This window comes from Musa acuminata, chromosome BXJ2-7, assembly GCF_036884655.1.
Source record: "Musa acuminata AAA Group cultivar baxijiao chromosome BXJ2-7, Cavendish_Baxijiao_AAA, whole genome shotgun sequence".
Taxonomy (NCBI): domain Eukaryota; kingdom Viridiplantae; phylum Streptophyta; class Magnoliopsida; order Zingiberales; family Musaceae; genus Musa; species Musa acuminata.
The window spans coordinates 32,668,342-32,693,829 of NC_088344.1; the positions used below are offsets into that span (position 1 = coordinate 32,668,342).

Genomic DNA, 25,488 nt, shown 5'->3' on the forward strand with positions numbered 1-25,488 from the left:
GAATCTTCAATAATTATTCTTATTCTTCAATAAAGCTTCTTCGATAATTGTTCTTATCTTCTATTATTTTCATCATGGTATCAGAGCAGTGAGAAAAACGAAGCTTTGCTCTTGCCTTCGGCTAGCGACCAACGCCGTTGAGAAAAGTAAAGCTTCGCCCGTGTCTTTGGGACCAACGCCGCTACAGTCAAATTTCTAAGAGGCTTCGTGGCCAATCCTCATCTTCCTTACTACGATAGTCTTCGTTGATCTACCAACAATCGACGGACTTGAGGCTCCGTGGCCAATCCTCATCTTCCTCACCGCGATAGTCTTCGTTGATCTACTAACAGTCAGCAGACTTAAGGAGAACGAAGGACGACCTTAAGAGGAACGAAAGGAATGCCTGTGCCCTCACAACAACAGCAATCACAGCAGCAACAATATGCTCTTGCTTTACTCCTTGACATGAGCATCATCTTGCGGGGGCATGATAGAAGATAAGATTTCCCCCTTTCTCTTAATCTGTATAAATAGGAGAGGGACATGTTAATGTATTTAAGCTGTTTTACTTCTTCAATAAAGCTTCTTCAATAATTGTCAGAGCTGTGAGAAAGAGAGGGAACATGTTAATGTATTCCAGCTAAAACTTCTTCAATAAATATCTAATGATTAAGCTAATTGTGTAATATTCCCTCTTAAACTAACTTAAACTTGATATTAATAAGATAACATGCATCGCATACGTCTCATGAAAATGAAACTAATAAAAATAAAAAATAAAAAATATTATATTAAGTGACGTACACGACAATCACACATGGATTGATGCTTGCCACTTAGTTCACTAATATACTAACCAATCATATATTGAAATGAAAATAAAACTTACTATAAATGTTTTGTATAATGTAACATGTATTTAGATATAAACAAGTCAACTTATTAATTAAATTCATATGTCCATTAGATTAGTTGGTAAAATTTTAAGGACGTTGTCGTATCTTTTGCCCTGTACAACATGAATTTGTTGATCACTTCTTCAATTGTTCTCTCACAACTAAACATTTTTAGACACATGTCTTTACTCATGTACTCATTTGGGCATAAAATTTAATTTATTTGGTTAGATGAATTTTAGCTCAGGAAAGGATTTTCGACTACTATTTTTGTTATATATAGATATGTTTTTGTCGATACTCTTTTGAATCCTCATAGTGATGTGATCTTTAATGGTACCGAATGGTGATTTCTCTATAAAATATGTATATTTTGAGTATTTCCTAAATGATATTCTTTTTTTTTTCAAATAGTTTCAAAAATCTAAAATACTCAAAAAAATTTCACTAAAGTTTTTTGATCATTTTTTAATCAATTTTTAATTGCCATAATGTTTTTCAATAGAATTTATGGTATTTTTTATAGTGTTTACAGTGTTCTATCGAGATACTAAAAATACTATAAGCGATATCATATTGTATCTTTTTTATTATCATTGCTCATGGCTCATTACACTACTATATTTTTAGGCTTATAATTAGTTTGACTGAGGATATGAGTTTATTTTGATCACATTTTTTATTATGTCCTATAATATTTTTATTGTGATGGCTAAAACACTATAATAGGTCAGAAGTATTATAACAGGCCAAAACACTATAGTATACGAAAAAATTAAAGGATAATTTGGATATATTTTTAAATTAGAAGTGCTATTTGAAAAAAAAAGATGAGATGTACTAATTCGAAAATACACAAAATATGGATACATTGTAGGGAAGCCACATCTCCTTGAAAGACGGGCAATATATTTTGTTGAACAATATTTATTTTCAAACCTATTAAATCCAAGGAGGGGGTTAGAGGTGTTAACTTAAAAACTATGGAGGAAGACATTCTTCCTTCTTAGAGAGCTTGATGGTTCTAAATATACAGATGTTAATGCCTTCTTTTCTTAACTATAAATATCTAAAGTTGGAGAATTTTGAGCTTGATTCGAAACATACCCGTGTTCATATCTTCTTTTCTTAGCTATCAATTTCTCATATGTTTAGGGAATTTAATATTATAATTAGGGTTCGGTATTATAAATAAGGTGTATTTGGGAACACATTTAAAATATAAATTGTTTTTTGATAATTTTTTAAAAAAATCATATTTAGTTTGGATGCTACATTGAAAACGTTTAATTGCTAATGCTCAAATTATATTCGCATCTACAGGATGCTAGCATAATTTTTTTAAAAATTAAAATTATCCTATTATATTATCTAAATTCACAAAATTATCACTATATAATAGAAATTGTAACCCTCATTTCCTCATCCCTTCTCTTTATTTTTGTGTTGTCCCTTTTCTCACAATTATTTATTTATTTTCAAAGATTATACAAAATATTTTATAAGATTCATACATTCATTTATTTATTTAATTTATTCACATACTTTTGAAAAATAATTAAAATATTGGAAGGAAAAATGTGTCATAATATTCATTAGACTTTTGAAATACAATATAATTTTATCAAACAACGCTTACATCATTACATATTTGAAATATAGTTTTCATCTATTATTTACCAAACACTCAAAGTATTCACCCTACTCGGATAGGATAGTAGTAGCCTCTTGAACTTGATATTTTGGTTTCCGCGGATGCTAATGGTTATTTTTCATTTTTGTTCAGTTTAATTTTATTTTGGGAAAAAAAAAAAGGTTTTGGATCTCTCGGCTCAAACTTGGTTTAACATGAGTGAACAAACTGGAATGAATCGTTCTATATTTTATTTGTAGGAAGATATTTCAAACCATTCCTATAAGATAAGTAAAGGTTTGTGTGTGTGTGTGTGTGTGTACAAGTTGGTTAAAGTTGGTCATCTCAGTCTCAACTTCATATTAGTTCCAACTTGAAAGATACTGATGTACATAAAGCATGGTTCGAAAAGCATGGGGTGTACATGTTAAGCTAGGCATACGATTCGCTTCATGATCGATGATTACATTTTATGCTGGGCATATCACGCTGGGAATTTGGTTCGGTCCATGAGGTTTACACCATTTTTTTTTTTTATCAAAAGAAAATTTACAGTGACCAGATAAGATGAATACAACCAGCAGCACTCAAAAAAAGATAAAAGAGAATCCGATTCGTGATCTCTTCATTAAGAAAAAAGAAGATCTGATTAACTGAGCATATCGAGCCAACCAATCAACACATCTGTTTTAATATATAAGAAACTTTGATTTCTTGGAAGAAATCCACTAAGAATTTAATATATCTCAAGACATTAATTAGTTTCACCACCTCCGTAGAATCAAATTCAATCTTAAGGAGCTTCACATCCTACTCCACGGCCAACTGTAAGCATGCTAGAATAGCTAATAGCTCACTGTTTGCATATGATAAGCTCACAAGGCAATCATTTTACGCAAGGCATATCATGCCCTTCCATCAGCTCTTTATTCGCTATGTCAGCTTATTTGAAAGAGTGTTTTGGATGACTTGTTACATTATATGTGAGATTTATATAGTCACCAACAAAGGTGGAATAGGAGAGAGTAAGAAAAAGAGATAGATGGCAGGTGCAGTAGTTGATATTGTGTTAGGAAAGTTGAGTGAGTATGCCTTGAGAGAAGTCACACTCCTCTTGAATGTGGATGACGAGATAGAGGTGTCTAGGAGAAAACTAAGATTGTTATTATCTTTTCTCAAGGATGTGGATCAAACACCTAGAGATCAGCATAGTGAATTGGTACAAGAGTGGGTAAATCAAATTCGAGGTCTAGCTTATGACATAGAGGATGTTGTTGACAAGTATACATTGCGGGTCAGTCGATCGAGGCAAAAACGTACCCTCAAATGTATTGCTAACCTCCTAACCCGAATTCTTGCTCGTCATCAGCTTACAAAGAGCTTGCAGCGCATCAATAGGAATCTTCAAGAGACATCCAAGCACGCATCCGAACTTGGCATCCAAGGCATTCCATCCGCATCCTTGGCCCCCATCAAAGACACAAATCTTACTTTCAGGTAAGCGTTCTCTTCGTTACTTAAAAATTATACTCTTCATCTCTTTTGATCATTTATTTTTTTTTATTTTATGTACTTCAACAATAAATATTTTTGCATGACTATGCCTGAAATCATCATTAATAAGATAAAAATTATCTCCCAAAGAATAAACGGTTTGGATCAACATCTAAGCTGATCAATTTAACTAGTGACAAGAAAAATTATGAATAAATAATATTGATGTATAATTGATCTATCTAACTTGTTGAATAGATTTATTTCAATTAAGAAGGCAAAAGAAGTATATAACAAAACTATCGACAAATTATTAACTTTTTAATGTGTCATCAATCATACTTTGTTTGCAGTATACTTCGTGATATAACAAATAGAAAATTTAAATGGAAATAATGGTATTAATAATAGGAACATTAATATCCTTATCAAAGGTCATTTTCATAAAATAAATATATGTATTGAATACACAACACAATATAAAATTATCTTTAGTCATGATTGTCCAAAAATAAGCCTTTGGATGTACACATCGGAACTTCTTGAAATGATACACTCAAAAGTAATTAGTATCTTTAAATCTATGCTTTTTGAAACTTCAACGATTAATAGTGATAGACTTATAATATATACTGCACATTATAAATATAAAATGCTTTATCCTTAGTGTTTTATCGTTCATGCTTTTACTCACCATGATCTAAAATAAGTTTGATAATCTCCTTGTTTGTGATGAGTAAAAATGATTTTATTTGCCCATCAACTATTATGCAACTTCATATTATACTCATAACAACAAAGACCAAATCAAATGTCTTGTGACGATTTATATAATTCTCAACATCGGCATCTACTAAAATGGGTGACATTTTCTTAATATAAGTCACATATAAGATAACATTTAGAAAATTTTGCACCAAAAAAAAAAAAGAGAAAGTTTTGATAGAAATAGTTAATTTTTGGTGTGCCATCACCATAGGAAAGCATCGTAATCCCAGATTTAAAGAAATAAAAATCAAGCAGATGATCTATCTATGTGCCAATGTATTAGCTACCAAACTTCCTGTATTGGCACCCTTTGATAACTTGAAAATCCCTTTGATTTTAGTGATTCATAAAAGAATCGTCGTTCTGTTTTGTTTCTCCCAAAACCGATCTTCTAATTATCTCATAACGTTTCTATATAATTTCAATTTCGTTCTTCACTTATTATAACAACTCTGTCTATAAGTACAGATATGATGTAGCAGAGGATGTGGTTGGCTTTGACCACGATATCCAAGTCATCACGGATCAGCTATGTGATCTCCATGTAACACGACGTGCCGTCATTTCCATCGTCGGCATGGGTGGTTCGGGCAAAACCACACTTGCCAACAAAGTCTACAATAGCCAAGCCGTCAAAGATCATTTTCAGTGTCGGGCATGGATAGTTGTGTCACAATCGTATGCGGCTAGAGAACTCTTGACCAATATCATGAAGCAAACTATGAATATAGACAACAGTCAAACTAGGGAAATGGATGAACGAAAGATGAAGAACAAGATCAGGGAGCATTTAAAACGAACAAGGTATCTGGTGGTGATGGATGATATCTGGAAGGTTTCAGATTGGGAAACAATCAAGACAGCCTTTCCCGAAGAATTCACAGCATCGCGAGTACTGCTCACCACACGTAAAATGGATGTTGCCGAAACTGCAGACCCGGACAGGCCTCCGCACCATCTCAAACTTCTCGAGTCGGAGGAAAGTTGGACTTTGTTCTGCAAAAATGCATTTTCTAATGCATGTTGCCCACCTCATTTGCAGCATTTTCAGGATAAAATCATCAAAAAATGTGGCGGATTACCTCTGGCGATCGTGGTTTTAGCCGGGCTGCTACGGAGTAAGCATGGAGCTTATGAGTGGAGCCAAACTTTGGAACGTATTTCACATGTACCTAACAAAACCGATGATCAAACTCACAAAATATTAGCTCTCAGTTACAATGATCTACCTCATCATCTCAAGTCTTGCTTTCTTTATTTTGCTGCATTCCCAGAGGACTACGACATCGACGCTGATAGGTTGATGCGTTTATGGATTGCCGAGGGTTTCGTAGGGTCAGACCTGGAGGGTCAAATAATGGAGGACCTGGCAGAGATGTATTTGACAGAGCTGATTAATAGGTGCATGATACAGTTGGTAGAAAGGGATTCGGCTGGGGGTGTGGGATCTGTTCGAATCCATGATTTGCTGTTAGACGTGGCTCGTTATGAAGCTACTGAACTCAACTTCTGCAGATCCAGTAGCTGCAGATCCATTAGCGACATACGCGGTCCAACTGATCTACGACGTCTTAGTGTCACAGATGATGAAGGTGTGCATCAATATATATCACTCAATTTCTCTGTCCCTAAACTGCGATCGTTTCTTTTCCTTCTTAAATATGGTGTCGTTATGCCAAGCAACTTTATGATTCATCGATTCAAGTTTCTCAGGGTGTTGGACCTCCAGAGTGTATTTATTAGAAGCTTGCCAAGTGAGATCGGAGACTTGATCCTATTGAGGTACTTAAACCTGTCATCAGATGTAGAGGAATTGCCTTCATCTATTGGAAATCTCTGCAATCTACAGACCTTTATCTCTTTTGGTCATAATTTTAGGATACCAAGTTCATTTTGGAAGATCCAAACGCTAAGATATTTCATGGTTGATTCACCAATTGAGCCAAAAGCAGGATGCTGCCTGAAAGATATGCATACACTGTTGCAAGTTCAAAGTGGGGAATGGGTGCGGGATGGTAGCTTGGAGAGAATGAGAAATCTTCGACGCTTGGTCTTGTTAGAAATATCAAGATCGGATGTGGAAGGTTTGGCCAATGCTATCGGGAGATTAAACCGACTTGTTTGGTTGTACGTGGTGGGAGAAGTGTTGCCAGCAAATATACTGTGTTCATCTAATCACCCTCACCTTCGATACTTACAATTTAGGGGACCATTGAAGAGGCTTCATATGGACAATATCCACCACGACGCTCCATTTCTTCCCAACTTGGCAATTCTTATTCTTGATGGGACAAGGTTGGAGAGTGATGATGTTTCTTCCATACTCGTAACACTGCCTAACCTCGAACGTCTTACTTTGGAAGATGAAGCAGTCGTGGGGAGAGTTTTGGTGTTTCCCAAGGGTGGCTTCCCCCGGCTGCGATATTTGTCTCTTGGGACATTACAAGACTTGGAGGAGTGGAGGGTGGAAGAGGGGGCGATGCCTTGCCTCAGAGAAGTACGTCTTTGGTATTGCTCCAACATGAGAATGCTTCCGGAGGGACTGCGAGGACTCACCCAACTGAAGCTATTTGAACTGCATGGAATGCAAGTTATCCAGAGAAGGATACAGAAGGATATTGGGGAGGATTATTACAAGATCCAGCACGTGCCTTCCATTAAAATACAGGACTAACTGGTGAAACAAGAATGCTTTAACTCATGGAAAGGAAACAATACCATTCGCCTCAGTGCGAACGGTGTTCATCAGACACGATGGTCGGTCGGACACAGCAATTATGTTCATTCCCACCGCAGTAGCGACTCCAATTTCTCACACAACAATACCATTCGCTTAAATGTTAATTAGACATGTATTGTATGAAGACGGACATGTTATATTTCTTTCTATTTCTGTATATATACATATGAATGTACCTCTCTATCTTGGATTGTCCATAAAAAAGCTTGTTGTGGTTTTCCTTAGTAGTTAAGTTATTAGAATCATATCAAATTGATTGGATGGTCGCACCAAAAAAATAAAAAAAAATCGAAAACTAAGTTATTTACTGGATTAATCATTTAAAATAAATCAATTTTAAATCAATTTAAAATCATAACTTACTGGATTAATCATTTAAAATAAATCAATTTAATGGACTACTTTTTGGATGATTCACATGAACAGATGGGCTTAAATAAAACCAATTCGATTTTGTAATATAATTGATATTACTTAAATCGACATTTTGAATTCTTTCTCTCTCTCTCTCTCTCTCTCTCAATCAGCTTTGAGGAGTGTCGAAGGCGACCACCGATTCCCCAAATCTATCTATACATAAAAAGAGTTTAGCCAACGTTGAATGCTTGCGCATAAAATAACTCAACTTATCTTACTTTAGGTTTCTTCTAATTAGTTTTCTTGTCACTGCGCTATTGTTGGTGGAAGAGAGCCAGTTAGCACCTTTGAGATAGAAATAGGAGCCTTGTTGGTGGACCTGAGCGCACTTGTTCATTTCTCACACTAAGAATCTTTCTCTGTAATCTTTTTCTATTAAAAGATTAATAAGTTGAAAATGAATACACATTAATTCCTACGAATTACATACATAATGATATTTTCAAATATAATTTATAAGAATTTTCATGTCTTCATTTTCAATCATGGACTCCTTAATAAATGAGACTGCATGGAGAGAATTGATTCAAAATTTGTGCTCAAGATTTTGAAGACAGGTAATTGACAATCCTAGATAATTTCTTGATGGTGTTCAAATGATCATTAGTTTTCCTTTTTCTTTCTATTTCATTCCATTGAATGATGTATATGATGCTGATTCGAAACTCACATCTAGTGTTCAGTGTCGTCATAGTAAATGTAACAATTAATATTGTCTTTCTTGTTTATATGGCAACATTCTGTCGGATTAATTCTGGTGATTCTTGTTTATGAGGAAATCTTTATGTTCTGTTGAGAAAAATCTTCCATTATGTTGAGAGAAATTCAACTATATGAGGGACATGTTAATGTATTAAAGCTTCTTCGCTTCTTCAATAAAGCTTCTTCAATAATTGTTCTTATCTTCTATTATTTTCATCATGGTATCAGAGCAGTGAGAAAAGCGAAGCTTCGCTCTTGCCTTCGACCAACGACTAACACTACCGAGAAAAGCAAAACATCACCCTTGCCTTCGGTCAACGATAGTTTTCGTTGATCCGCCAATAATCGACAGACTTAAGGAGAACGAAAGACGGATTTAAGAGGAACAAAAGGAAGGAATGCTTGTGCCCTCACAGCAACAGCAATCGCAACAGTAGTAGCGATCTGCTCTTGCTCTACTCACGACTCTCGCTCGTAAACCATTCTTTGCATGGTATCTTAATAGGAGCATCATCTTATTGAGACATGATAGAAGATAAGAAAAACTTTAAAAAGCTTTAATGTATTTAAAGCTTCTTTACTTCTTCAATAAAACTTGTTAGTAAGAGGCATAAATGAAAATATACTATTAGAATTTTTTTATAAAAAAAAATAAAATAAATGTATCATTTAACTTAAAACCGATAAAGATTTTGACAATATATCTTAAGATTCTAAAATCAAATCCCATCTTTATCACTTATTTAAAAAAAAAAAATAGAAAGAATTAAAATAAAAATTCTTCGAAAGTCCATAATAATTGTTCTAATACTTACTAATCTACATGACATCGCACTTGCTAACCCAAATATCAAGAACATATGGTATATTAAAAGAATGATATAATTTCTTTAACCATCATTCTTTCAACTTTGTACCATTTTTTTCTAAAGATGACATGTGCTCCTCCGAAAAAACACATGCTCATATGAGTCTGAACTACTATTGTGTATAATGATAATAGAGTTGACATAGATTATATCTAACGAAAGTGAAGTTGAAAAGAATTATTATAGGAGACACATTATGGCATGGAGCCATCGTTATGCTAAACCTCAACGTATAAACGATGCTAGATTTTGATTATGGATCATATTACGCTGGTGTTAGATGTAGTAGCTTTGCCTCTGAGTGAGCTGAGACCAGACTATTAACGACCTAGTTAATTGCCTAAGACTGCACTTAATGCTGTGAGATGCTAGGTTGACCTCTACACATTTGACCATTGCGTACACTAAGAATCTTGAATATAAATTTTGGATCGATACTCTTCCTACAATCTCCTTTATTAAAGAGCTAATGAGCTCAAACCGGATCCATATTAATTCTTACGAATTACACGGTGAACAATTCATAACGTGATTCATAACAATTGATGTGGATTCATTCTCAGCTCATTAACTCCTTTATAAAAGCGATTATATGAAGATGAATGACCAAAAATTTGCGTTCAAGATTCTATTATCGTAGGCAATGGACAAGTGGCCACAGGTCCAGCTAACACTAGAACACAAAGCACAGTCCTAGACAAAAACTAACAACCTTATTGGCTCCATCGTTTAGTAAATTAGACCGAGTAACTAAGCCACAATTGCAATTAGCTGTTATAATATGGCTATAATGATCTCCAGTTGTTAAGATGTACTTGTAAGCAGGAGATAATTACGGCTTAAAATTATATAAAATTTAGCAACAATCATTTCAAAAATGTCATGAGAATACTAAAAATCCTTCTAGAAGGTAAGCTAAAATATCAGGAAGACATGTTTTCAGATTTAGAGTATTTAAAATTTGATTTAGATGTTCTAAAAACCAACAAGTTAGATCTTTTAGGTATATATCCTCACATTTCAGGGAGACATCTTTTCTTCTCTCTTTTTTTTTTTAATGTATTATAATGCCCTCTATTTATAATAGGTTTGAGATTAAAACTTCGACTTCCAAATACTCATATCCTAACTAAGACGTGTATCCTATTTACTCATAAAGTTTACGTTAATATTTCAATAGATTTGATGCAAAAGGCAAGGTTTTCTTTTATTACTTTTATCATTTTGAACTGTTAGGAATATGACTGTGAACATTATAATTTAGGATTAAGACAAAAACATAAACACACACATACTCTCTCTCTCATTCATGTCTTATACATTTACTCCATACAAGATGATATAAAGATGCTTGACAACGATGGTGTTAACTGTAGCAATTAATTTAGGATTAAGACAACAACACAAAAACACACACACACACTCTCTCTCTCATTCATGTCTTATGCATTTACTCCACACAAGACGATATAAGGATGCTTAACAACTAAAGACTGTCACAAAGGTAGTCATCTGCTGGAGGCAACGATAGTGTTAGCTGTAGCAATTAACTTTTCCTATGACAAGTTACCTAGAAGGCTTATGCTCTGATGCTAAGTGGACCTGTGCGCACTTGTTCATTTCTCATATTAAGAACCCTAAACATAAATTTCAAATCAATTCTATTACTGTGATCTTTTTTATTAAAAGATTAATGAGTTAAAAATCAATACACATTAATTCTTATGAATTACACGATGATACTTCAAAATATAATTTGTAAGAAGTAATGTGTCCTCAGTTTTAGCTCATGAACTCCTTAATAAAAGAGATTGCAAGAAGAGGATTGACCTAAAATTTAGGTTCAAGATTTTTAATATAGGCAATGGACAAGTGGCCACAGGTTCAATTAACATTGAAGCACAAGGCATAATCGTAGATACTTCTCCGGAGACACCATTAATGGTGGTAGCTCTACCATTAATTTCTTGATCACATTTAAATGATCATTCTTTTATATTTTTAATTTTATTATGTTAAATGACATATATGACATTCATACATGGACTCTAAGACATATCACCCATATGATAATGCACTAACCAATCCTATATCTCAACAACAATAAATTATTTATTCATTTTATTGTAAGCAATTTACAATTGGTTATATACTTTTTTTTTTTTCTGATGTAGTTGAAAGTAATCCATTTTGGCAAACCTAATAGGTCCAATTATGCATTAACATTCTTTATTCAATTTTTCATACTAATAAATAATAATTTATATTATTATAAGCCACGAAAAAATAGTTGACTATTATACTGATAGTTAGATCATACTATAGGATGTTATCGTAACAGATATTTATTTAATTATATATATATATATATATATATATATATATATTTATATTTATATAATAATATCTCGATGATTTCGAACATAATCATATGCAAATGTCTTGCTAAGGAACATAAAATAAGATAATTAAAAGAGAAGGAAGAGCATTTAAGTAATGAAGAGAAACTAATAGGAGAGGAGGATCGACCACTACAAACAAGTGGGAAGAGAGAGAGTGGTATTTAATTGTGGTGGTGTATAAAGTCTTTAAATTTTCATTTCACCACACTCCTACATGAATCCCTATCTATTTATATGCACTGAGAGTAAAGTTGACAGGACTCATTCAATGAATATAATCAAAGGTTCATGCACCATTTCATGATGATCATATTCAATGCAATCTTTTATTGCATCATTTTATGATGCCTTTTCCCAATTCATTGTATCTAATGATTAAGTTTAGCTTTTAATATTTCCCTTAAGTTAAATTATACGTCTAAACATAAAAATATAATTGATACCAAACCTAACAAAGATCTATTTGATAGAGTTGCTCGGGCATAATACAGTTGCAGGCATCCATATCCCAAAATTTATCATTTATGCTAATCATAGTGTTTAATATCTTAGTAAGTATTGTCAAGGTCGAGTGTCAAAGTATCCTCCTACGTTGGCCAGAGTAGTTATATTTGATATGGACGTTGTTGTCTTTTGACATCTACGATATGAATTTGATATGGTCGAGTGTCATTTAGTTCTATATTAGTTGAAGGGTACGAGAACCAATGATTTATATGTTTGTCAGATCCTTTTTACCTTTAGAAATATTTTTTAGAGTTTATGAGCTGTAAAAGAGTAAAATCGTACAGGTATGTCCACCATTCAAAGTAGACAATTCCTTAGGAGTCTATGGGCAGCACCAATAGTCAATCGTTAAAAGGAGGGCCTGAGGCCTACTCTCCTATGAGAAAGAGTACTGATAAGATTATTTAATTCTATATTAGTTGAGGAGTATAGGAACCAAGAGCTCATAAGTCCGTTGGTCTCCCTTGCCCTCAAATGTACTTTTAGAGCTCACAAGTTCTGAAAGGACAAAATGGTACGAATACGCTTACCACCAAAGCAGATAATTCCTCACGAGCCTAATGGTCCCACTAATGACTGACCGACCAAATGATCCCTTTAAATCATTGATCATGTTCATGAGTATGATGTCTTACAATATTTTTATTATGATGGTCAAAATATTATAACAGGCCAAAAATAATGTAACAGACGAGAAAATTTTCGAGGGACAGATTGGATTTTTTTTGGTAAATCAAGGTCACTATTTGAGAAAATTAAAATAAAATAGATGATACTAATTTTAAAAAAAAACCAAAAATATAGGTATATTTTATATAAATTACCTCTTCTTGAAAGACCAGTAGTAAATTTGTTTTAAAACCAATTGAATCCAAGGAGGTTATTGAGGTTAACTCAAAAACAATGGAGGACATGCTTCCTTCTTGGGAAGGAGAATTTTGAGACTGATTCTAAACATACAGATGTTAATGTTTTTTTTTAACTATAAATTTCTCATATACTTTAGTAAGTTAGAGAATTTTGAGCTTGATTGGAAACATGCATATATCAATATCTTCTTTTCTTAGCTACAAATTTTTCATATGCTTAAGAAAGTTAATGCTATTTGAAATGTGCATTGAGAGTGAGTACATATTTCAAATGTAAATTAGTATTTGATAATTTTTTAAATTATATTTGATCTAGATGCTATATTTAAAATGCTCAAAAAATAATGCTCAAATTATATTAGCATTTGCGGGATGTAAATATAATTTTTAAAATTATAATATAATGTTATCTATAATCATAAGATTATCACTATATAATAGAAATTGTAATGCTAGATTTTGTTTGCAAGAGGCATCATCACCATCAAGAAGCATTTGGATGGATATATATATAGCTTGGTGAGAAGGCAGCGTCTTGTTGTTGCTGTTAACCATTGTGCATAAGAAGACGAAAACCCCTAATTCTGTGTGCAACAATTTAATTGTTAGTAATCTCATATATTCCAACACATGCCTTATTGTTTGTTTCTAATTCATTATATCAAAATAAGGGCCTATGATTATGTGCGGAGAAATTAGGCGCAATAAAATATATCGCATGCTAATTCTTAAGTTTAATTAAAATATATGTTAGGTGCAATGCCATTGATCAAATATTTATATTAACTAAAATATATCATAATTTTTCTTAAAACTTATTGTACAAGTGAAAAGAGTTCGAATCTATTAATATAACGATGAATTTTTTTATAAAAAAATAAGAGACATCATAATAAATAGCTGTCAATGGGTTTTTACAAACCCTTAAGGTCGTTTTCATTTTTAATCAGTAAAGTTTCATTCAAAAGAAAAAGAAATATCATAATAAATAGCTGTCATTAATACCATGGATAACATGAAACAATTTGACACTGCCTTTAGCACTGTCACACTTTAAAACGATTCCTTTATTCAAATGAAAGCATAAAATAGGAATTGCCTTTGCTCTTTTGTTCTTTTTCTTTGGCTTTACCTACACGTAATGTATAATTCTTTTGGATTACCACATGTTCGTTCTCACCTAATGAGAGCACATCTATTCTAATATATAAGATCATTACATTGGAGAATCTATAACAAAAACTAGTGGAACATGAAACACGCGAGCCATATGATACTCTCTTCTATTGATGGGTTTACATTTTTTTTGAGGGGACTATCATAAGCTACCCATATGATACGCTCTTCCATTATTTTGTTATTCACTATGTCAGCTCATCTCAAAGCTCATCTCAAAGGAGTATCTTGGACCACTAGTTACATTATATATAGGCTTCGCATAGCCACCAATGAAGACGGAATCAAATTAATAGTAAAAAAGAGGAAGAAGAGATAGATGATAAGTGTAGTAGTCGATATGGTGTTAGGGAAGATGAACGAGTATATCTTTAAAGAAGTCACACTCTTCTTGAATATGGGTGACAAGATGTCTAGGAGTACACTAAAATTATTACTATCCTTTCTCGCGGACATAGATAAAAAACCTAAATATCAGTATAGTAAATTAGTAACGACTCCAATTTCTCATGCCATCACCACTTAAATTAATTGGACATGTATTGTATCGATACATGCATTATATATTTCTTCCTATCTTGTTTTTGCAACTAATAAATATATATGTATATATGTATATATATTCTTCTCTATCTTGGATTGCCCATAAAAAGCTTGTTGTGATTTTCCTCGTACTTCTTATGATCACATCAAAATCAAAATTGACATTAGTTATTTAGTGGATTAGTTATTTAAAAAAAATCAAAATGAATCAATTTAATCGATTATCTTTTGGATGACTCGCATGAACCGATGGGGTTAAATAAAACCAATTCGATTTTGTAATATAATTTATATTACTTAAATTGACATTTTGAATTCTTTTTCTCTCTCTCATTCAGCTTTGAGGAATGTTGAAGGCGACCGGCGATTCCCAAATTCTATCTATACATAAAAAAAAGTTTAACCACCGTGGAATGCTTGCTCATAAAATAACTCAACTTATCTTATTTTTAGGTTTTTTCTAATTATTTTTCTTGTCACTGCGCTATTGTTGGTGGAAGAGAGCCAGTTAGCACCTTCGAATCACACCAGCACGCACTAGAAATTGCATAGGAAGAGCCTTTTGCTCTGACGCACTTATTCATCTCTCACGTTAAGAACCCTCAACATAAATTTTAGATCAATTCTGTTTCTGTAATTTTTTTTCTATTAAAAGATTAATAAGTTGCAAATGAATACACATTAATTCTTACGAATTATATGCTGATATTTTAAATTATAATTTGTAAGAATTATCATGTCTTCATTTTCGACTCAAGTTACGATTGGTTATATACTTATTTTGCAAGATATAATTGAAAGCAATCCATTTTGACAAACCAAATAGATCCAATTATGCATCAATGTACTTTATTCACTAATTTTTGTGCTCCTACTTAACATTTGAGAAAAAATCAGGGTCACTATTTGAGAAAAAACTAAAATAAATGGTAGTAATTAAAGAATATAAAAAATATAGATGTATTATAGAGAATTACCCCTTCTTGAAAGACTGCCAGTATATTTTGTCAAACATTATTTGTTTTAAAACCAATTGAATCCAAGGAGATTAGAGAGGTTAACTAAAAAACAATGGAGGAAGACATACTTTCTTTTTTGGAGAATTTTGAGCTTGATTTGAAACATGCATATGTCAATATCTTCTTTTCATTGCTCTAAATTTTCCATCTGCTAAGGAAAAGTTATTGCTATAATAATAATGGGTTTGAGAACACATTTGAAATGTGCGTTGTTGTTGAGAGTCAATACATATTTCAAATATGAATTAGTATTTAATAATTTTTAAAATTATATTTGATTTGGATGCTATATTTAAAATACTCAAATAATATTAGCATTTATAGGAAGTTAATATAATTTTTTTAATTATCATATAATTGTTAGGATTAGGGGTCGGCACCAAGAGGGGGGTGAATTAGTGCAGCGGATAAAAATAACGTCGGTTTCAAAAAAATCTTTCGTACGATAAAATCAATTTCGAAAATGCTTAACTTTGAAAGTAATAAGAAGGAGGCTTGCAGTTAAAGTAAAGTACATAAAGGAAATGCAAACCAGATTTTAGAGTGGTTCGGTCAACGTGACCTACATCCACTTTCGGCTTCCTCCTCGGACGAGATCACCGGTGTTCACTAGAGGCCTTCCTTCAATAGGCGAAGGCCAATCATCTTTTTGTTAGGATCGAGAGCACTAAGAGGGGGGGGGGTGAATTAGTGCAGCGGAAATCTTTCAGCGATTAAAACCGAAGGCTGTGTTCGTTCGATAAAAACGATTTCGATGTAAAAGCCGATTTTAAGATTTGGCACAGTTTACATTTAAACGTTGTTTACGTCTAAACGCAGTTTGCATCTAAATGTAGTTTTACGTCTAAACGCAGTTTGCGTCTAAACGCAATTTTACGTCTAAACGTAGTTTTACGTCTAAATGCTGATTTTGAAGATGCTGAACTTTGAGATGCGTTTTATAAATGCGCAGAAGCCAGTTTGCAGTTATAATAGGAGTTAAAACGTAAATGTAAACTGCAAAGTAATGATCGTATGAAAATGCCGATTTACGTCTAAATGCTGATTCGGAAAGATATGAACTTAGAAGCTCGTTCGTAAAAGCGCAGAAGGCAGTAGATATTTAGGAGGTTTGCAGAAATGATAAAGTGCTCAAAGGAAATGCAAACCGAGATTTAGAGTGGTTCGGTCAGCCTTGACCTACTCCACTTTTGGCTTCCTCCACCGACGAGGTCACCGACGTCAACTAGAGGCCTTCCTTCAATAGGCGAAGGCCAACTGCCATTTTACAGTTTCACTCCTTTTGACGGGCTCAGGAGACAACCCTTACATAACCTTTCTCTCCTCTCTTTACAACTCAAGACTTGAAGAACAGAAAGAGGAGAACTTTTGGACTTTACACAAATTTGAGCTCTTAGAATCACAGAAAAGATCAAGATTTCGGTGTAGGTCTATATCTTTTCAGTGCTGAATGGGTGGGGTATTTATAGGCCCCAACCCAGTTCAAATTTGGAGCTCAAAATGATCAAATCCCGGAATTCCGGGATCAGGCGGTTGCACCTCCTGATTGGAGCGGTTGCACCGCCTGGCAGAGCTCGAAGACTGAGCCCAGGCGATTGCACCTCTCTATCAGGGGCGGTTGCACCGCCTAGTCTGGCTCGAAGACTGAGCCCCAGGCGGTGCCACCTCCTGACTGAGGCGGATGCACCGCTTGCCAGAGCTCGAAGACCGAGCCCAGGCGGTTGCACCTCTCTGTCAGGGGCGGTTGCACCGCCCAGTCTGGCTCGAAGACTAAGCCCCAGGCGGTGCCACCGCTTGCCTGGGGCGGTTGCACCTCCCAGCTTCGCTGGGAGATCCTCTCCTGGGCGGTGCCACCTCTTTCACTATTTCAGCTCACTTGGTTTGGCTCCAAACTTGGTCCAAACTAGTCCGAACTTGGGCCTAATTGGCCCCTACTTGGGTTATAGGATTAACACCTAATCCTAACCCTAATTAACATGCTAACTATGATTTTAAAGACATTTTCTAAGCTATTACAAAGTCCGCAAGTCAAGACTTCTTCTGGCGAGCTTCCGGTAATCTTCCGGCGGTCTTCCGATGAACTCTCGGAAACCATTCTACGGACTCCCGGCAAGCTCCTAGACTTCACGATTTGATCTTAGAGAGTTCCAACGAGCTTCTTCGGCAAGCTCCGATCTTTCTCGGCGAGCTCCGCGAACTTCCAACGAACCTTCCGGCGAGCTTCCGAAAAAACCCTTCGGCAAGCTCCTGTTGGGAAATCATGGGGGGCGACATCATATGCGCAGCGGAAGAACAAGAAAACAAAAATCCCCGATTCCCAAAAAGATGTTCGTCGTCGTGCGAAGATTGGTGCGCAAAATCCGCAAAACACAAAACTGCGTATAGAGATTGTGTTACCTAGGGAGATCGTATATCCCTGTTTCCTTGCAGATCCTCAGGAGAGGGTGAAGGAGGTCAAGCGTCCTCCTCTCTAGCGGTGATCCACACAGCAGGGTTGCGACGACGCTCCTCAAAACTCCAGGCCTACTCTGAGGTGGAGAGGGAGAGGAGAATAGGAAGGGCAAGCAAAGACTCTAGCCTATGAGGCTGTGAATCCCTCCTATTTATAGAGATCCCGTGTCAAAACCCTAATGGGTCCTTTCCCTAGTGGGTATTGGATCTGCATCCAATAAGACAAGGGCTCCGTCGGATATCTCATATCTGAACCTCTACTCATCGCAATGCCTACCATATGTGTGTGACCCTCTAGGCCCAATATCGAGCTGGCCGTGAGTCATACCTGTCAGAACTCCTTCTAACTAAGTGAATTATTATCTCTGTAATAATTCACTCGACTCATCGACTACGGAAGTACTAGGCCACTACGCCGTAGTCCCCAGACGATACAGGGGAATCCAATCCATTGGACCTGTCTGTCCTCAGTTACCATGTACCTATAGTCCCTCATCCATCTAATATCCCAGAGACCGTATATCGAGCATGGTGCTGTCAGACCCATACGGTTTCTACTTGAGTCTCGCTCTAATCGGATTCTCCCGGAGAACTCTTTCTCTCTCAACCCGAATGACCCTGGCCAGGGATTTGTCTGAGCAAGAATACATGGGATATTCCTCTCATGATACCGAGAGTGGATGATCCTCTATCGACACTCAATAGCCCTCGTAAGGTCGACTACCACTCCCAATGACCAGCTGTACTAGATCTGGGAACAGCCAAACCTATAAGTCTGGTATCAAAGAGTGGAGCACTCATACAGGACATCCTTGGTGTCTCAAGTCTAAGAACCAGATACACCACTAGGACTACGGAATTGTTGTCTGACAATAAGGCATCATCAACCATCCAGCATTCCGTAAGCGGATCAATCAGTGAACTCATTCTCCAATGAGCACCTGTACTGTATCCCTAGTGTCCCTACACGAGCAGCTATGAGACCAGCTGCATCCATCATATGGACGGGTATACAGCACACCAGTCTATCCGGTTATCACGATGTCCCTCTCGAGTAACCTATGACCGGGATTATTTAGGATATGTGTTTAAAGGTGAATCGATCTCATTATCGTGATCTCATCACGATCCGATTCCCATTGCACAAATCCAAGGACATCACAATACATATGCATTTATGCAATAGTTATAAAGTGATATACGCCAAAAAATATAATAAGCAAAAAGATTCTGTATCAAGTCACACGTGCCATCACTCACGTGATTGGCTTGCTGGGCACTTATGACTAGCAATCTCCCACTTGACCTAAAGCCAATCACCTATGTGTCTGATCCCCATCAGACCCCTGTGACGCTCAAAGACAATCTGAGACAATGGCTTTGTTAGTGGATCTGCAATGTTATCTTCGGATGGAACTCTTTCCACTGCTACATCTCCTCGGGTCACGATCTCTCTGATAAGGTGGAACCTCCTCAGAACACTTCTGATGAGACCCGGGTTCCCTTATTTGAGTAATCACCCCATAGTTGTCGCAATATAAGGAAGTCGACTTGTCGCTATCTGTATCGACTCCCAAATCTATGATGAACTTCTTCACCCAGACTCCCTCCTTTGCTGCATCCGATGCAGCAATGTACTCCGCCTCTGTGGTCGAGTTAGCAGTGGTATCTTGCTTGGAACTCTTCCAGCACACTGCTCCTCCATTCAAGGTGTACACATACCCTGAATTCGACTTGCTATCATCGACATCAGACTGAAAACTTGAGTCAGTGAAGCCTTCAACCTTAAGGCTATTACCTCCATATACTAGTAAAAAATCCTTAGTCCTTCTCAAGTACTTAAGGATACACTTTACTGCTTTCCAGTGCTCCAAGCCTGGATCCGCCTGATACCTGCTCGTGACACTCAGAGCATGCGCTATATCAGGCCTAGTACATAGCATGGCATACATGATATACCATATTGCTAAGGCATAAGGTATCATATCCATGTTCGCCCTTTCTTAGAATTTTCAATGCCAAACATTTTGACAATGATTTCTATGTACCTGGACTGGGACAAGCCAAGCATCCTCTTGGATCTATCTCTATAGATTCTAATCCCCAAGATATAGGATGCTTCCCCTAAGTCCTTTATGGAGAAGTGTCTAGATAACCAAGTCTTTACTGTGGATAGCATTCCTACATCATTCCCAATGATGAGGATGTCATCCACATATAACACCAAAAAGGTGATAGCGCTCCCACTTACCTTCCTGTACACACAAGGCTCATCTTCATTCTTAACGAAGTCATAAGATCTGATTGACTCATCAAATCTTATGTTCCAACTTCGGGAAGCTTGCTTTAGTCCATAAATGGATTTAAGCAACCTACACACCTTATCTGGGCAGTTCTTGGACACGAATCCCTCAGGTTGCATCATATACACCTCCTCCTCGAGGTTCCCATTGTGGAATGCGGTTTTCACATCCATATGCCAGATCTCATAATCATAGTGTGCTGCAATAGCCAATAGAATTCTAATGGATTTTAGCATTGCTACGGGTGAGAAGGTTTCGTCGTAGTCAACACCTTGCCTTTGACGATACCCCTTAGCCACTAGCCTTGCTTTATAGGTCTCTACCTTTCCATCTACTCCGATCTTTTTCTTAAAGATCCACTTGCAACCGATGGGTACAATACCTTCGGGTGCATCAACTAGGTTCCAAACCTTATTGGAGTACATAGAATCCATCTCAGAATTCATGGCTTCTTTCCACTTCCCGGAGTCTATACTCATAATAGCCTCCTCGTAGGTCTGAGGATCAATATCCTCTACATCCTCTGCTCTAATATGTCCCACATATCTCTCAGGAGGATGGGATACTCTATCAGACCTGCGTAAAGTTGAAACTTGTGTATTAGATACCTGAACAGACTCGGGCTGTAGAGTGGTGCTTGAGCTTGGTTCTCCAACCTCGCTCAATTCTATCATTCTCCCACTGTCTCCGTCAAGAATGTGTTCCTTCTCAAGGAACACTGCTCTCTTAGCTACAAAGACCTTTTGGTCCTCGAGATGATAGAAGTAATACCCACAAGTTTCCTTGGGGTATCCCACAAATTTACATCGCCCTGTCCTTGATTCTAACTTATCGGGGTTGTGTCTTTTAACATGGGCAGAGCAGCCCCAAATCTTAACTACTTTAAGATCAGGCTTCTTCCCTTTCCATATCTCATATGGTGTAGACACCACCGACTTAGTTGGAACTCTGTTCAGAAGGTAAGCTGCGGTTTCTAGGGCATATCCCCAGAATGAGATGGGTAGGTCAGCGAAACTCATCATGGACCGTACCATATCTAATAATGTACGATTTCTCCTTTCAGAGACACCATTGAGCTGAGGTGTATAAGGAGGTGTCCATTGGGATAATATCCCATGGTCCTTGAGGAAGTGAGTAAACTCTGTACTTAAGTACTCACCTCCTCGATCTGATCGAAGAGTTTTGATACTCTTTCCAGTCTGGTTCTCCACCTCATTCTTATACTCTCTGAATTTCTCAAAGGCCTCGGACTTGTACTTCATTAAGTACACATATCCATACCTTGAGAAATCATCAGTAAATGTAATGAAGTAGGAGTAACCTCCAATGGCATGAGTTGACATGGGTCCACATACATCACTATGTATGAGTTCCAACAACTCAGTGGCTCTCTCTCCAGTTCCACTAAATGGAGAGTTGGTCAATTTTCCACGAATGCAAGGCTCACAAGTTGCATAAGACATATAGTCGAATGGATCTAGATATCTATCATTTAGCAACTTTTGAATCCTTCTTTCATGGATGTGACCTAGCCTACAATGCCACAGGTATGCACTGTTCAACTCATCTCGTTTCCTTTTAGACATATTTATATTCATGATATGTGGAGTGGTGTCTAACATAAATAAACCATTATGCAATGTTCCTTTCGTGATGATCTTATCATCTAATAATATCGAACAACCATTGTTCTCAAAAACAAATTTATATCCACTAACTGTTAAACATGAAATGGAGATAATGTTTTTGATAATAGAAGGAACAAAATAACATGCATCTAATGCAATAAAAGCTCCACTAGGCAGATGTAGGGCGACCTCGCCAACAGCTAAAACAGCAACTTTTGCTCCATTACCCATCTTGAGGTCCATCTCGCCTCTCTCTAGTCTCTTAGGCCTTGCCAGGACCTGCAACGAATTACATATATGATAAGCACTACCGGTATCTAATACCCATGTGTTATCATAAGAGTCTGACAAATGGAGACCGATCATGAATGTACCTGAAGCTTCATCAAGCTTTTGTTTCACCCTTTCTGCAAGGTACTCTTTGCAGTTTCTCTTCCAGTGCCCATCTTTACCACAGTGGAAGCACTGGCCTTTGTCCTTTGTTGGGTCTTTCTTAGCAACCTTTGCTTTACCTTGTTTGCCCTTGCCCTTTCCCTTCTTAAGGGACCTTTCTGCTTTCCTTTTCTTTCTGGTCTCACCAGTGTAGAGAACTGGCTTCTCTTTCTTAATAGTACTCTCTGCCTCCCTCAACATATTGAGGAGCTCTGGGAGAGTCACCTCAAGCTTGTTCATATTAAAGTTCATTATGAACTGTGAAAAGGAATCTGGTAGGGACTGAAGCACAATGTCCACACACAAGTTATCCTCTAGGACCATTCCTAGACCTGTGAGTTTCTCTATCCACTCAATCATCTTTAGGACATGGTTCTGAACCGGTGTCCCCTCAGTCATCCTAGCGCGGAAAAGGCTCTTGGATATCTCATATCGTTGAGTCCTTCCCTGTTCCTCAAACAATTTACGGACATGTAGGAGAATGGATCTGGCATCCATCTTTTCATGTTGTCTCTGTAACTCTGGAGTCATAGAGCCCAACATATAGCACTGAGCAAGAGTGGAGTCATCAATGTACTTCACGTAGCGAGCGATCTCATCCTCGCTTGCCCCTTCTTCGGGCGTAGGCATCACTGTATCAAGGACGTACACGATTTTCTCCGCTGTGAGAACAATTCTCAAGTTACGGAGCCAATCCGTATAATTTGGACCAGTGAGGCGGTTGACATCAAGTATGCCACGTAAGGGATTTGAAAGCGACATTTTCTGAAAATAAAGATGTAGCAAAAATGAATAACATGCAGATTTTGCAAGAAATAAACTATCAAGATATGGACTTCTATCTTAATATGCTCCCACTATTTTACTAACGAGTCACGCGACACCCTCAGCATGTGAAACGGAAGTCTCCGGCAGACTTCTAATGGGGATCAGGATCCAATCAACGTCTTAGTGTAACCTCGAGGGACTCGACCAATCACACTAAGCCTAAAAGGTAGACAACTCTTGCCGATCACAACTCCTTGTGATTCCCGTCCTGTTCGGCCTCCGAATCACCATGGCCTCGAGGGACTCGACCAACCATGATGCTCGGTTAAGTCAACACCTTCGTTACAAGATGAGTCTGATTTGATGATATACCCTCGAGGGACTCGACCAAGCATATCATGCCCTCAGGTCACCGGTGACATCTCTATGTCGTAAGCAAGATAGCGAATCGCGATATAGGTGAGTCTCGAGGGACTCGACCAACTCAACCTACACCGGGATTCGGTTCCTACTCATAACGATGGAAGGCCACGTGGGTCAATCTAATTGCCTCACGTTTACCGACTTAATATTATCGAGAGATGTTTCTATGATTTGGTCTCCTATTATGACATGTCACACATGTACATATTTAATATATATCTACATCGCATGCAAATATATATATACATATCTAGTATGTGTATAAGCAATCACACCAGATGATCATGGACCACAATCTAATATGATTAGGCCCGAGCCAGTAGGCCTAATCACTCACATCAAGATCTATGTGTGCAACGGTGCATCTCCATGCCTTGTGATCGTCCATCTCGTCCTCGTTGGTTCCGTCGACATCTTGATGCATCTTCATGCATCACGATCGTCCGTCTCGTGGGTCCCGCTATGGCTTCCACGCTCCCGCTGCGCCTCCTGATGTGATTACAACTTAATCATAGGCACGCAGGCCCGACAATAAACGAGAAATATAATAGAGGTTCGCAGACCTCAATAATAATAATCACAAGTACACACATCACACGGTCCATGATCATCCGTCCACTCATCATACATCACATGTATAAATAATCGTCATTATGTAGGACTACTAGATAATAAAAATAATAATCAACTAAACCTTTTAATTAATTAATATTTTCTGAAATCAGGGATATATAGGGAATTTCTCAATTCCTAAGGGTATTTTCGTAATTTGGACAAAAGACAGAAACTGGAATTTCTCAAATTCCGAGGGGCAAAACTGTCTTTTACGCAGAAAACCCTAATACCCTTTCCCCTTTTCGCTGCTGCGCCGCCGCCGCCGCCACCCTGCTGGCGGCGGCCTGTGCGGCGAGGGCGAGGGCACTGCCCTCGCCTGCAGGTGGCACGCCCGCTGGGGTCGCTGCCGCTGCAGGTGGGCGCCCCCGCGGGCGCCGCCGCCTTCGCGGGCGGTTCTGCCCGCGAGTCAGCGCCCGCAGGTGGTGCTGTCTCGCTGGCGGCCGCCCCTGCGGGGTTTTTGCCCGTGGGAGCAGCGGCCACAGGCGCCGCTGCCCTGCGGTGCCTCAGCCCGCGCTGCTGCCCCGCGGCGCCTCTGCCCGCGGGCTTAGTGGCCGCAGGCGCTTCTACCGAGCGGGCTCCCAGCCCCGCCGGCCGCAAGCCTGCTGCAAGCAGATCGCCGGCCGGCTACTGCAGGCACAGCGCTTGCGCATGCGCCGGCGCTGTGCTGCCTGGCTGCGGCTGCGGCTGGCTGTAGGCATGCAGATCGAGGGCAGCAACTGTTGCTGCCCTTCCTTGCTTTTGCGTCAACGATTTTGACGTCAATATTCTTCCTAAACACAACACACGCAGTTCAAAAACCAATCATTCGCACAAACAACCTGGCTCTGATACCACTGTTGGGAAATCATGGG

General features: G+C 37.5%; 1 protein-coding gene across 2 annotated transcripts; it reads left to right on the forward strand.

Moving 5' to 3' along the window:
* Positions 1-3,483: 3,483 nt before the first annotated feature.
* LOC103992950 (probable disease resistance protein RF45) lies at positions 3,484-7,693 on the forward strand. Of its 2 annotated transcripts, XM_065118066.1 has the most exons (3): positions 3,484-4,008; positions 5,242-6,555; positions 6,652-7,693. In XM_065118066.1, the coding sequence occupies exons 1-3, from the start codon at positions 3,554-3,556 to the stop codon at positions 7,445-7,447; spliced, it is 2,565 nt and encodes an 854-aa protein (XP_064974138.1). In that variant the 5' UTR covers positions 3,484-3,553; the 3' UTR covers positions 7,448-7,693. The 2 variants fall into 2 exon arrangements, with proteins under 2 accessions (XP_064974138.1, XP_064974137.1); XM_065118065.1 differs by having other exon boundaries at positions 5,242-7,693.
* Positions 7,694-25,488: the final 17,795 nt, after the last annotated feature.

Excerpts from the sequence above, each read along its gene's own strand:
- LOC103992950 (XM_065118065.1), top strand. The coding sequence starts at position 3,554 with ATGGCAGGTGCAGTAGTTGATATTGTGTTAGGAAAGTTGAGTGAGTAT. Across the intron at positions 4,009-5,241 it reads GACACAAATCTTACTTTCAG|ATATGATGTAGCAGAGGATG; the intron begins GTAAGCGTTCTC and ends CTATAAGTACAG.